The sequence below is a fragment of the Bactrocera tryoni genome, chromosome 3 (genome assembly GCF_016617805.1).
Source record: "Bactrocera tryoni isolate S06 chromosome 3, CSIRO_BtryS06_freeze2, whole genome shotgun sequence".
NCBI lineage: Eukaryota > Metazoa > Arthropoda > Insecta > Diptera > Tephritidae > Bactrocera > Bactrocera tryoni.
Genome location: NC_052501.1, coordinates 32,668,214 through 32,681,787, shown reverse-complemented (window position 1 = coordinate 32,681,787; position 13,574 = coordinate 32,668,214). Strand labels below are relative to the sequence as shown.

The following is a 13,574-nucleotide window of genomic DNA, read 5'->3' as shown; positions in this document are numbered from 1 at the left end:
TTTTTGACACCTAAGCCCCCTTTCCGTAGACCAGGTCACATATACATAATTATGTTTAAATAATTTGGACAAAATATTATTTGTAAATATGTGTTTATGTATTTAATACATGAGCGAATAGAATGATATTTATGTTTAAGCAATATGCTGTAATGCTGCAGCTGCTCCTCAGTTCTTCTTTCACATTTTGAAATCTTAAAAATAAATGATATTATATATGCACCAGAATTAATAGTTTAGCAAAATTACTCATTTTCCTTAGCTGTTCATTTCTATATTTTGCCTTGTTTGTTTTCGTAAAAAATTTGGTTAGCAGCAAACTGCTTTTCACCTCAGGTGGTGAGTTTTTTGTGCTTTTTTCTTCCAAGGTTTCAGCAAGAATATCTCCATATAAACGTTTTCTGATTCAAGTTTGTACAATATAGATATATGTTATGCAATGTCGAAACTTAGAATTTTTTGTTTGGTTTTCGTAATAAGATAATGTTAATGAATAGAGAAGGTGCAAATGTTAAATCCCATCTTCTTGATTACTAATGCTTCATTTAGTCATAGAAGCAAATTCGTGGACCGCCACCGCTTTCTACGTCTGTATACGCAAGATATCCAAAAAAATTGGAAATTTTCCGCAGAAACTATTGTTTGTTTGTAGGGATCTTGTTGAGGAGAAGGAGAAGTGGTAAAAAGGATGAAAATCCTAAAAGGCCTGCGAGTTAATAGCGATTATTTTAACTTTCAAGACTTTTTAATTATTCAAACGTTTAGATTTCAAAAAACGTTATGCCACGTCGTTATTGAAGAATTAGTGCCGTATGATCAATATAAGCATTTTTAAGGGCATGGCTATAGAAAATGCGAAGGGAATATTTACTTATTTTCAATGAGACAGTCCTGGGTTTCAAGAACTCTCAACTTCATTTCCAAATTAATTGTGGGTGTTAAGGGCAAGTATATTTTCTTTCAACTACACAGGAGATTTCAGACATAAAGAAATGGTAAAATGCAAATTAATAACTATGTATGTACTTTTAAATTGCATAAATGTTTTTTTATACGAGCTTCGGAATCAAGGGGACAAACCCGTGCTTTAATGCTAAGGTGGAAAAGGAAGGAATCCTTGGCACAGCGGTCGGTATATTCAACCTAAATGATGAAACATCCCCAAATGGGTTAAGGCTGATCAACTTCGCCGGGACCCTGAATATAGTTATCTGTAGTACTATATTCCAGCATAGAGAAATTCATCAAATTACCTGGCTGTCTCCGGATCGGAAAGTCCCCAACCAGATGGCTCATGTCGATATGGACGGAAAACACACCTCCAGTGTATTAGATGTGAGTAGGCTCCGAGATCCTAATATCGACTCAGACCCCTATCCTGTTGCAGCCACAATGTTCACCCCTCCTCTGTGCAGCAAAAAATCCTCGGCAACAAACACAAGGAAGGTTAGACGTCGAGAAGGTGCAATCACAACAGACAGCCGAACGATTATCTACTCGACTTGCACTCTTGCTCTCTGAGAATACCTGTCAGCAAGTGAGGCGGCATTTGAAGCATCTTACGTACAGATGGAAACGAAAACATTGCTTTTCAGCAAATGCAAAAGAACACTGGTACGATGAGGAGTGCAGTGTTGCAGCGGAGAGAAAACAGACCGCTTACCTCACAACGTTACAATGGACAATAACACGTGCGAGATAGGCTAGATACCGAGAGGTGAAGAGGGAAGCGAGGCGCATTTGCAAACAGAAAAAGAGAGAGGCCAAAATGGTAGTATGAAGAAATTGAAATGCTGGCCGACAGAGGTGATACTTACGATTGGAAATTAAGTGTACTCTGCCAAATCCGAAAAAAGGAGACCCCAAAATCTTCGCGAACTACCAGGGGATAAGCCTCCTAAGCATCGTATATAAGGTTTTATCGAGCGTATTGTTTGCAAGAATAAATCCCGCCGTTAACAAACTGATTGGACCTTATCAGTGTGGCTTTAGGCCTGGCAAATCAATAAGTGACCAGATCTTCACCATGCGCCAAATCTTGGAAAAGACCCTTGATAAGAGAATCGATACACACCACCTCTCCGTCGATTTGAAAGCTTCTTTTGACAACACGAAAATAAACTGCCTTTAACCACAATGTCTGAATTTGATACAAAACGAGGCTTCAGACAAGGCGACTCCCTATCGTGTGACTTCTTCAATTTATTTTTTCTTCTTCTTTACTGGCGTAGAAACCGTTTACGCGGTTATAGCCGCCACAGCGCGCCAGCCGTTTCTACTTTTGGTAAGGTCCTTTTCCTCCTTTCTAACGGAGTAGAGGTCTTCCTTTTCCTCTGCTTCCCCGGTGGGTACTGCGTTGATTACTTTCAGAGCTGGAGTATTTTCGTCCATTCGGATGACATGACGTCGCCGCTGTCTTTTAATTCGCTGAAATATGTCCATGTCGTCGTATATCTAATACAGCTAATCTTTTCATTGATGTGATATTCGCCGTAGCCAACGCGCAAAGGACCATAAATCTTCTCTCGAAAACTCATAACGTCGACTCATCAGATGTTGTCGTCGTCCATGCCTCTGCACCATTTGGCAGGACGGGGATAATGAGTGTCTTATAGAGTGTTGTTATTGTTACCCGATAGAGGACTGAACGTCCCAATTACTTATTCTGAAGTAGCACCGGTTTGACAAGAGATATTCTGGTTTGGATTTCCAGGCTGACGTTGTTGATGGTGTTGATACTGGTTCAAAAATGGACGATATTATCTACGACCTCAAAGTTTAGACTGTCAACAGTGATGTAGGAGCCAAGTCGCGAGTGCGGCGACTGTTTGTTTGATGACAGGAAATATTTTGTCTTGGCCTCGTTCACCACCAGACCCATTTGTTCGCTACCTTATCCATTCTGTGGAAAGCAGAACAATGATATCAATATCACTAGCATACGCCAGCAGCTGTACCCCCTTATAGAAGATGGTACCAGAAATAAGTTGAAGAAGTCACAGAAAAGAGAATCGCTTTGTCTGAAACCTTGTTTGGTATCGAACGGCTCGGAGAGGTCCTTCCCGATCCTGATGGAGCTTTTGGTGTTGGTCAACGTCAGTTTACACAGCCGTATTCAGACATCGCGGCATAAAAATCGCTCTTTTCGTGCTGTCAAAGGCAGCTTTGAAATCGACGAAGAGGTGGTGAGTGTCGATTCTCTTTTCACGGGTCTTTTCCAGGATTTGGCGCATGGTGAATATCTGGTCAGTTGTTGATTTGTCAGGCCAAAGCCACACTGTTAAGGTCCAATCAGTTTGTTGACGGTGGGCTTTAATCTTTCACACAATGCTCTCCATAAAACCTTTTATGCGATGTTTAGGAGGCCTATCCCATGGTAGTTGGCGAAGATTGTGGGGTCTCCCTTTTTGTGAATTGGACAGAGCACACTTAAATTCCAATCGTTGGGCATGCTCCTTATCAGTTCTTCGTCGCTGTGTTTGAATAGCTGAGCTGGTAATCCATAGGTCCCCACCGCTTTGTTGTTCTTCAGATGGCTCTGCTATTCGAACTTCTTCATGGACGGACAATGGAACGTCTGCTCCATCGACTGAGGATTAGCGTTCGCCTTCTCCCGGCGTTATGCTTTCTCTGCCATTCGGCAGGCTGGAGAAGTGTTCCCGCCATAATTTTAGTGTGCTCTGGGCATCGGTTACTAGATCACCTCTTTGGGTTCTAAAAGGGTATGCTTCGGTCTTAAAACCTTCTGTTAGTCGCCGCATATTTTTGTAGAACTTTCAAGCATTACCCTTGTCGGTAGCGTGTCAAGTGTTTCTGTCTGCCAATGCGTCTCGCTTCCCTCTTCAACTCTCGGGCTTCTCCCGGCGTCATGCCTTCACTGTAATTCAGCAGGCTGGAGAAGTGTTCCCTTCATAGTTTTAGTGTGCTCTGGACATCGGTTACTAAATCTCCTCCTTGGGTTTTACAAGGGTATGCTCCGGTCTTGAAACCTTCTGTTAGTCGCCGCATATTTTTGTAGAATTTTCGAGTATTACCCCTTTCGGTCAGTGTGTCAAGTTCTTCGTACTCACGCACTTCGGCCTCTCTCTTTTTCTGTCTGCAAATCCGTCTCGCTTCCCTCTTCAACTCTCGGTATCATTGCGAGGTAGGCAGTCTGTTTTCTTTCCGCTGCGACACGGCATTCCTCATAGTACCAGCTGTTCTTTTGCATTTTCCGAAAAGCAATGTAAGGTGCGCTCCAAGCGCTAATAGAAGGCATCTTACGTTACATCGTCCTTCTCTTTCGGGTTGTGGGCGCACCACCGGAGTGAATGAGAGTACTCGGCGACGGAGACTTTCTCCGAATCCCACACCAGACTTGCAACTGTAGTAAATGCTGCAAGGATCTACTCGCCTCAGTCTTTCTCCCGTTTATCGCATTTCTTGGACGGCGGTGATGTCAGCCTTTATTTACCCGAGGATATCAACCAGCTGGGCAGCTTCCCAGTTAGGGGACCGGACATTCCAGGTGCATTCCCTCAAAACGTAATCCTTACTTCGTTTGCCATGGTCGTCATAATGCTTTTTCATTGGTGGTATGTTTTACGTGTCAAGTCGAAAGCCCAGCGCACAACCCTGTGCAGGGTATGTTTTGCCCTCTCACTTTAGTTCACCTTCAAACGGATATTATCTAGCTACCCATAGGATTCTTGGTCAAAGAACGGAAGGCGGGAGCTGCTTTAGCCGTATGTAAACAAATCGTTTCTGGCCACTCCCTAGTAAATGGCGATCAGAGAACTTTCCTCAATTGCGTGAACTTCTATACATGATTCCGTCCTCCAGTCTACTTTAGGACAATATAATTTGAGCCGCATATTTCAAAAGAGAAGGTACAATCTTTTATAAGAGAGTTCAGCTTCTGGCATACACCTATGATATCGATATCATTGACCTCAACGCCCACGCTGTTAGTTCTGCTTTCTCCAGACTGGATAAGGAAGCGAAGTAGAAGGATCTGGTAGTGAACGAGCGCAAGTCTAAATATCTCCAATCATCAAACAAACAGTCGTCGCACTCGCGACTTGGCTCCAACGTCAACGACATTACTTCCATGTAATACATAGTTTTGTTTATCTTGGAGCCAATATTAACACCAACAACAATGTCAGCTTTGAAATCCAACCCAGAAAAGCTCTTGCCAAACCGGTGCTACTTCAGAATAAGTAATTCAGACGTTAAGTCTTCTATCGATTAACAATCACAAAACTCTATAAGTCACTCATTATCCCCGTCCTGCTATATGGTGCAGAGGCATTGACGATGACAGCATCTGATGAGTCGACGTTACGAGTTTTCGAGAGAAAAGTTCTGCAAAAGATTTATGGTTCTTTGCGCATTGACTACTGCGAATTTCGCGTTCAATAGAACGATGACCTTTACGAGATAGTGTACCCCAATCAACCTCATAGCTGACATTGATATGGCGGCCGCAGGTCTGACTAAGGAAATCCGAAGCTCGGTCAGTTAAGCCACCTCCTCAAAAGAAGCTTCCATTATTTAAGGATGGGGTCCACATGACAAGGATAGAGCCAACGTCACTCAGTCCCTTATAAACCTAGGGTCTACCTTCCCCAGCCGGAATATCATTTTCAGTAAGAAGTGTCTGCGTCGGTCCAGGGCATGACCTTCGAGATGGGCGAGTTTCGGTCCACTTCCCCTAAAGAAGTTTTCGAAGCCATCCGCTCTCTCAAAAACCGGAAAGCTCAGGCTCGAACATAGTAGAAGCAGTCTCTAGTCACTATTTGAGGCATTTTTAGGTAAAGTTACTAATCACTGAACAGGCTCTAGCGTTAGTCTCAAAATATTGTCTCAAATTTGTCACCTGATATACATACTATGTTCGGACCGACAACGAAAACATGTTTTCGTGGGAAAAAGCGGTTTTCGCACGAAAACTTGTGTTTTCGTCCGTGTAAAATCTGTCAAACGAAAACTTACATTCCACTCATTATAATCGGTGCCTGCTCTAGTTTAATCGATGTTTTTGGAAGACATATTTTGCCGGCCCTAATACTATGTTCGGACCGACATTGAAAATATTTTAAAAACTCATTTGTATGTTGTGGAATCTAAGTTGTTCCGACAGATAATGTGTATTTCCGATGAGTTTTCACTGACAACTATCAATAGCGGCATTCTCTTGCTCTTGCAAGATTGCCGAAATATGCAAGGCCAAGAGAGCACCCATTGCAGAATCTAGTGATATATGACGGCACGAAAATAAACGTGGGTTTTGGTCTGACATATTTATAGCCATTGCAAATCATTTTCTGCGTGTATTTGTTGTTGTGCCGTTGTACCAAGAGGAAAATTCAGCAATTTCTGCACCCTGCAAGGTTTTGCAAGAGCAAGAGAATCCTCCTAGTATGAGAATATCAAGCGACAACTGTTTTTGTATATGGAATGTAAACAAATCAGTCAAGTGACAATTTATATGTACTATGTTCGGACCGACAACGAAAACATGTTTTCGTGGGAAAACTGGTTTTCGCACGAAAACTTGTGTTTTCCATATAAAATCTGTCAAACGAAATCACAGTTGTCGCTGAAAACTACGTGAAAACTTATATTCCACTCATTATAATCGGTGCCTGCTCTAGTTTAATCGATGCGAGGCTCCTTTGCGTTTACAGCATCAGAGGTAAGCAGTTTTATATTGCTAACTAAATTATGTGCAAGTATATTAACAAAAACAAATTTTAAAATTTTCAGATGGCAGAAAATAAAAAACGCACAGTTTCCTATACATTTTTCCAATATTCTTAGTTTTTCGCACACTTTTTTCGCATTACAATCAATTATTACTTTTAATTTCACTCTATTATCTTTGAAACGTAGTAAATAAATATATATATATATATATATTTTTTTTTTTGGATTGCGAAATCGGGGAATGTTATTCTAAATCGCAGCGGAATTTTTTTTAATTTTGAAATTAACAAAACAAACTTAACTAAACACAAAAACCTCACAATATTGAGATAGGTGATTTTTGTGAGGCCACGAGAATAGGGCTGACAGATTATTAGTTTACTATCGATAAATAACCAAATCGATTGAAAACAGTCTTTCTTGTCGTATGTGCATTTGTGTTGTTTCCCATCTAAGTACTTGTTTAACGATTGCAAAGCAACAATTTTCTTGGATGTGTCTAAAAATTGTTAGAATCTTATCGACATATCCCATAAAAGTGTAGAAAGACAAAATCTGTTGAATATTAGTTATTTTATAAACCCTCGGTATGTCATTAGGAATATATTAACTAATTCTAGCGTGTGGCTTGTTTTTAGTGCACCACACCCCCCACAACATTTCATTTCGATTGTTTTATTTTACAGCCGGAATTACCATTTACCATCTGCTACTACATGGTTCTATAAAGTAGCTAAATGTATTTATCTAAGATTTAGTAAAAGAAAATTCTGATATGGAAGGAAAAAATTAAAAAAAAAAACATTAAACATAAATTTTTTATTTTTGTTTTGTTTCGCGTAAATTTGACGTTTAGCTAAATTACTCATTTAAAATATCTTGAGTAACGTTATTCGACTACTACGAAGTGGGCAACATAACGAAACGTGGACACATATGTTCAGATATACATATATACCAATTCAAGAAGTAATATTTCATTTTCAAAATAAGCAAGAACAAGTGTTGGGGTATGTTATTTTGCAAATATTGTTGTGGAATTCCTACATAGCAATAGTTATCATTATTTAACAATTTTTTTTGTATAGCTTATTCCCTTTCACGGCATCAATCAAATTTCAACAAATGTGTAGCGAAATATTCTGAGCTCGACAAATTTTCATATCAAATATTTCTTTGACATGCTCATTGCCTTCATAAACATTAAGGTAATTACTTTGATCATATAGATATATATTATTTTGTAACATATTAGGCTTTACATGATCTACGTGGGTGTTAACAAAAAGTACAAGATTTCGTTAATATTTGGAATTCTCTAAAGTATATTGTTAATGAATGTTCAACTATACTTGACATTCGACCATTAGAGGCCGATTGTTACTTTCACTTAATGGTTCAGTCCGGATTAGGAATCCTGGGAAATGAATGATGTTTTACATTTTCACTCACAGTAAACATATTCATATACTCATTCTTCTAGTGCTGTTGTTGAGCGAGAAAACAGTTAAAGTTGAATCGATTATATGGACATTATTAAAAAAAATATAATTAGGTCAAACTCAGGTGTATACATTATCCATCATTCATCCAAATACCATAAAGTTGAATCGATTATATGGACATTATTAAAAAAAATATAATTAGGTCAAACTCAGGTGTATACATTATCCATCATTCATCCAAATACCATAAGATTTTGCAAATTAAATTTAATAGATTTTTAAGGTCTATGGTTAAAGTGAAAAATTATAAAATAATATGCCGTTCTAATTCAACTATACAAGAAAATAAATAACAATAGAAATAAATGTTAAAATAGTCAGTTATTGAATTCATTTATTCTGAAAACAGGAAAGTTCATTATAAATATGTAATATGTACCCATGAACATTCGAATTTAAAATTTCACATTTAGTCATTTTTTTTTAAACATCTACAAAATAATTCGATGATTAATTCTTCTAAAGTTATACATTTTTTAAATTAAAATTACTTTAAAGCATTTATAATTTGATATGGATAGAAGTGTGGACTCAATTGGCAGCTGCTCTCTTGACGTCGACGCTGATTCTACGGACGTGTCAGGTACAGTTATAAATATTTACAATACATTAGTTCAGTTAAATACAGTAGGGTTCGATTCTTTAAAAACTTAAATATGTTTTGAATAACTTTAATATTCTAGATACAAGTGGGAGTTTAAATTTTCCAACACCGATTTCTATTAAAGACATAACCACAGAATTTACCACAAATATACGAGAGCGATGTTCGGTTCAAACTTTTCATGAAATCAACAAGAATTTTATGGGTCTTGAGTCGCAAATGGTGTTGAAACAGCCTCTTACAAATGTCAACACAACATGTGCCTTATTAAATTCATCCAATCCGAATTCGAATAAAATCGCTGGTCAGACTGATTCAAATTCAGACAAAAAGCCAAGTTATCTGAATCTGGCTTGTTGTGTGAACGGGTATTCTAATCTTACAACTTATGATTCTAAAATACGACAAGATATAAATAAATCTCGCGAGGTGTCCCCCATCCGCCCGTCGTCAAATAGCATTCAGTATTGTAAAAAAAGCAATTCATTGGCTCCACCAATCTTATTACAAATGGCTGATGGTAAAGGTGACGTTTCTAATGTGAAACCTACGGCAACTAATGGACATTCTAACAATTTCGTGTCTAATAACGCTGAAAACAACGAGCACTGTGATTTACAATGGCAGGAGGATATTCGCAATACTAGTTTTATTCAACAGCGAGTGGAACGGTTGTATGGACCTGCTGCGTTAGCACAAGGTTTTTATAGTCCAAAAAAAGTACGTAGCACTTTCGTTTGTACGAACCCACGGGAACGTGATGATGCTGGTTCATCAGAACTGGCAAGAAAATTTCAACAACTTACTCCAAGTAAAGATTATTCCGAGTTCAGGAAAAAATTAAATGCAACTATTACAAATTCTCCTCGGCAAGTTATTTCAGCAACCGAAATTTCAACCTTTAATAATAACACTGTTGATTTACCTGTATTACGTCATTTAAGCCAAGAGTTCCGTGCTCAGTTACCCATAATTTCGCCTAAAAAAAACCAAGGAAGAATTTCCCTTCAAAAGAACTTAAGTTCGGAAAATGAGACAACAGAGACGGTAGAAGTATTAATAGATGAAGTGGATCGTAAAGAAATTCCGAAATCTATATATGGAATAAGTAATGAACATTCAGAAAATAAAGACAATATGCAATACAAAATTGCGGTAAAATCCAGTTTAAATGATCCATCAAAAGAATGCTTACAGAAAGATGGCAATTACTTTCTTCATTTGCTGAAAAACGAACAAAGTCGCCTTTTAGCTTTGGCCGACAAAGCAGAACGATACGCTGATGAATTGTCTGTAAGTATATTTAATTTCGCCCTGTTATTTTAATATTATTTCAATTACACAATGTATTTGTATTTCTATTCATCACTTTTTTTTAGTTTATATTCTATGTATTGTATTGCTCAGACAAACATAACTGTATAGAAAATCGGTTTAAGTAACTTAACTGTTATCACGAACACATTTTGTATTGGCCGACGTTTTTGTTTATTTAATGGCAAAATTCGCTCAAAAAGCACATAGACGTCATGTTATGACTCCACTATTTGTGCTTAAAATTTCCTTGATTTCTTAAATTGTTTTTAGTTCGCATCAAATTTTAAAATTTAATTATATCAGTGAATTTTACTCAGCACGAAAATTCAAGACTTTTGCCATTTATCTAACAGTATTGAATGTTTTCAGGACAATGCCGACGTTTCAGAGGACACTTTAGGCTTCCTCCGTTCAGCTTATGGCAAAGCTCGATTGCTGGTGTCACAAAAGATGAAGCAATTTGAAGGTAAATTAATTTTTTTCAACCGTTTTATTTTCTGGTATTAGATTTTGATCTCGCTTAATAAGTAGAAGTGAAATAACGGAATTTATTAATGAATTGGATAAATTGAATATAATGGAAACTCATTTTGTCTGCATGCGAGCCGACAGTAATAATACCTTATCGTTTATATCCTTCAAAGTGTAATGGTAATTTGAAAATAAAATGTCAGTAAATGTTATCTTTTAGTATAAATACTATAGTTACTCTAGAATCAGCGAATATTCAGGAGCAAATATTTGTACTGATAGAGCTAGCAAAAACTGAACAAAGTAAGATATAAGATCTAAATTGTGAACGGTTAAAAGCGTTGTTCGAGATGTTATCCAGTTGTATATATAATTTGTTTAATATCTACTTAATGATGACACAAATGGCGTTTCAAATACGTTGTTAGATGAGGTGGTGGAGGTGGCGTGCCTGCTTTGTTTCAAGCAAACACCTACTGTATTGATTTTAACAAAAGTAATTTTGCAGAACTGCTTGGGGTGAAATTTATTGTGAATTATTGTTGTGAAAAGTCACTCACGGGTCATCAGGAGCCATATTGTAACTTTCCAAAGTGCGGTGTTCGGGCAGGTGTCATCTTTAATTGCGTTGCCAACAACGTCTTTGAGGATTTTAACATATGAGTGCAAGCTATTGAAAGGTTACTAGGAGAGTTTGTGGATTAGTGACTGATGTAACTTAAGTTCAGTTCGGTATTATTTCGTCGGTTCTTTTATGAAGAAATATTGTTTATCCAGGGCTCTGGAGAGAATATATATTTCGTTATATATACAATAAGACGACGAATAAGTTATTAGAAGGAGAAAATAAATATTGCATTAAACATTTATTTATATGTTTCGGTTGAAATTATTTATTTATATATCTTAAAGTAAACGAAACCTTGTTTTATTAACATGTATGTATATATTACATTGTAGGTCTTTGTCATAATAATTTGAATTCATCGCCACAAGAAAAATTCCCAACTACAAATGATGATCTTCAAGGATTTTGGGACATGGTGAATTTGCAAGTCGATCATATCAATTCTATATTTGATGAAATAGAAGTATTAAGACAAAACAATTGGAAGGTACAAAAATAAAATCCTTAATTTGCATATATATGTAATTAAATACATATAATTCTAGAAACCGGCGGAAATTCCACCTAGTGAATCCAACAAAATATTCAAAATACAACCAAAAACTATAAAGACTGTCAACCAAAAGACAAAAGCTAGTACATCTAATGGAAATGACTCGAAAACAAAATCAGTCCCATCGGCCGCGGCTTTGAAACGTGAATCTCAAAGAAAGATGTTGCTGGAAATGAAACGAAAAAACAAAATCGCAATGACAGCTAAATCAACCATATCGGTTCGAGATTCTGTTGAGCCACTTGTTGAAAATTTAGACCCGTTAGATACCGTTGAGATATTTGTCAAACACAGTAATTGAGAGTTCGTTAATGAGTGCTTTGGCCTTACTAAACTGTACTAGTCCTCTAACAAAATCGAATGATAGATATGCTCCATGTCATATATATTCTATAAATCTTTCGCTTCGACTAATTCTCGTTTCATATAAAATTGATAAGAGTTATATACTACACCAATAATACTCGTTTTGCAGGCTAATCGTTTAAATAAAGCAGTGTGCTGTTAAAAAAAATTAAGCAATTTATATACATATGTGCTCATTTTAGGGATTCTAAATCTGTTATATGCAAAATGCAATATGAATCATTTACTTCATTTTCGCTTTAAAATATATTGTAATTGAGCCAAATTCATAGTTTTCAATTTAGTTAAATTATATTTACTGTTACTAGCTTAAAACTATGAAAAAATGTTGGAATTGGTTGACATCTTGAATACGCACTGTACATACAATTTTGATATTTTTATATTAATTGATTTACCATATGAATTTTGCGTGATTGTCACATAATATTTAACATAAAAATACATTTATTTTATGAAAATTTTAAATGTATTATAATAATTTTATTTATTAATTGACTACTGGTTTAATTTGGAAACAAATTGCAAATGCTATAAGAAAAGTTTGTTGATTGTCGATTTTCGGTTTTTTATGGCTGCTTTGGTTTTTTTGACACGAAGATAGCCGGCCCTATTACCGCTGTCGTTATTGCTTTAAAACGAAATAAAAAAGACGTTCTGTGGCTTGGTTGTTATTGTGCGTTATCGCCATTTATCGGTAATAAATTGGGATTCCCCATTTTGAAACGAGTATAATAACGATATATCGTCACCTGAAATGCAAAATAACGTAACAACATTTTCGGAAATTTACGGTGGCAGGAATGAAACACGAAATAAAATGGAACATGAGTGAAAAAAAAATTTAATATTGGTTAAAACTGGTTTATATCTGAGTGCAGAACCTGAAAATGTTGAACAAATGTATGTAATATTATGTATGTAATTTGAAGTAGTGAAGCGTAATCAATAAGACACTCAATTTCGAATTTTTTGATGATACGTTATTTTCAGGTGACGATATGTAGAAAGAAACAGTCGTTCTTTGTCGTGCAACAGGAGGAGAGTAATTATCATTATTATTTTCTTCTTCTTCTTCTTAATTGGCGTAGACACCGCTTACGCGCTTATAGCCGAGTTAACAACAGCGCGCCAGTCGTTTCTTCTTTTCGCTGCGTGGCGCCAATTGGATATTCCAAGCGTAGCCAGGACCAGGTGGAGGTCCTTCCAACGGAGTGGAGGTCTTAATCTTCCTCTGCTTCCCCCGGCGGGTACTGCGTCGAATACTTTCAGAGCTGGAGTGTTTCCGTCCATTCGGACAACATGACCTAGTCAGCGTAGCCGCTGTCTTTTAATTCGCTGAACTATGTCAATGTCGTCATATATCTCGTACAGCTCATCGTTCCATCGACCATAAATCCCGAAAACTCGAAACGTCGACTCATCAGTTGTTGACATCGT

At 37.0% G+C, this 13,574-nt stretch overlaps 2 protein-coding genes across 6 annotated transcripts in view; both read left to right on the top strand.

The window, feature by feature from the left end:
• Positions 1-13,574, top strand: part of LOC120771970 (putative sodium-coupled neutral amino acid transporter 11) — a 550,765-nt gene that overhangs the window by 372,737 nt on the left and 164,454 nt on the right. The gene's annotated exons all lie outside the window — the stretch shown is intronic.
• Positions 7,122-12,428, top strand: LOC120771968. 3 transcript variants are annotated; one of them, XM_040100313.1, is made up of 9 exons: positions 7,123-7,277; positions 7,377-7,429; positions 7,547-7,700; positions 7,779-7,898; positions 8,694-8,778; positions 8,879-10,092; positions 10,486-10,582; positions 11,548-11,702; positions 11,761-12,428. In XM_040100313.1, the coding sequence occupies exons 5-9, from the start codon at positions 8,709-8,711 to the stop codon at positions 12,067-12,069; spliced, it is 1,845 nt and encodes a 614-aa protein (XP_039956247.1). In that variant the 5' UTR covers positions 7,123-7,277; positions 7,377-7,429; positions 7,547-7,700; positions 7,779-7,898; positions 8,694-8,708; the 3' UTR covers positions 12,070-12,428. The 3 variants fall into 3 exon arrangements, with proteins under 3 accessions (XP_039956248.1, XP_039956247.1, XP_039956246.1); XM_040100312.1 differs by lacking the exon at positions 7,377-7,429; XM_040100314.1 differs by lacking the exons at positions 7,377-7,429; positions 7,547-7,700; positions 7,779-7,898 and having other exon boundaries at positions 7,122-7,277.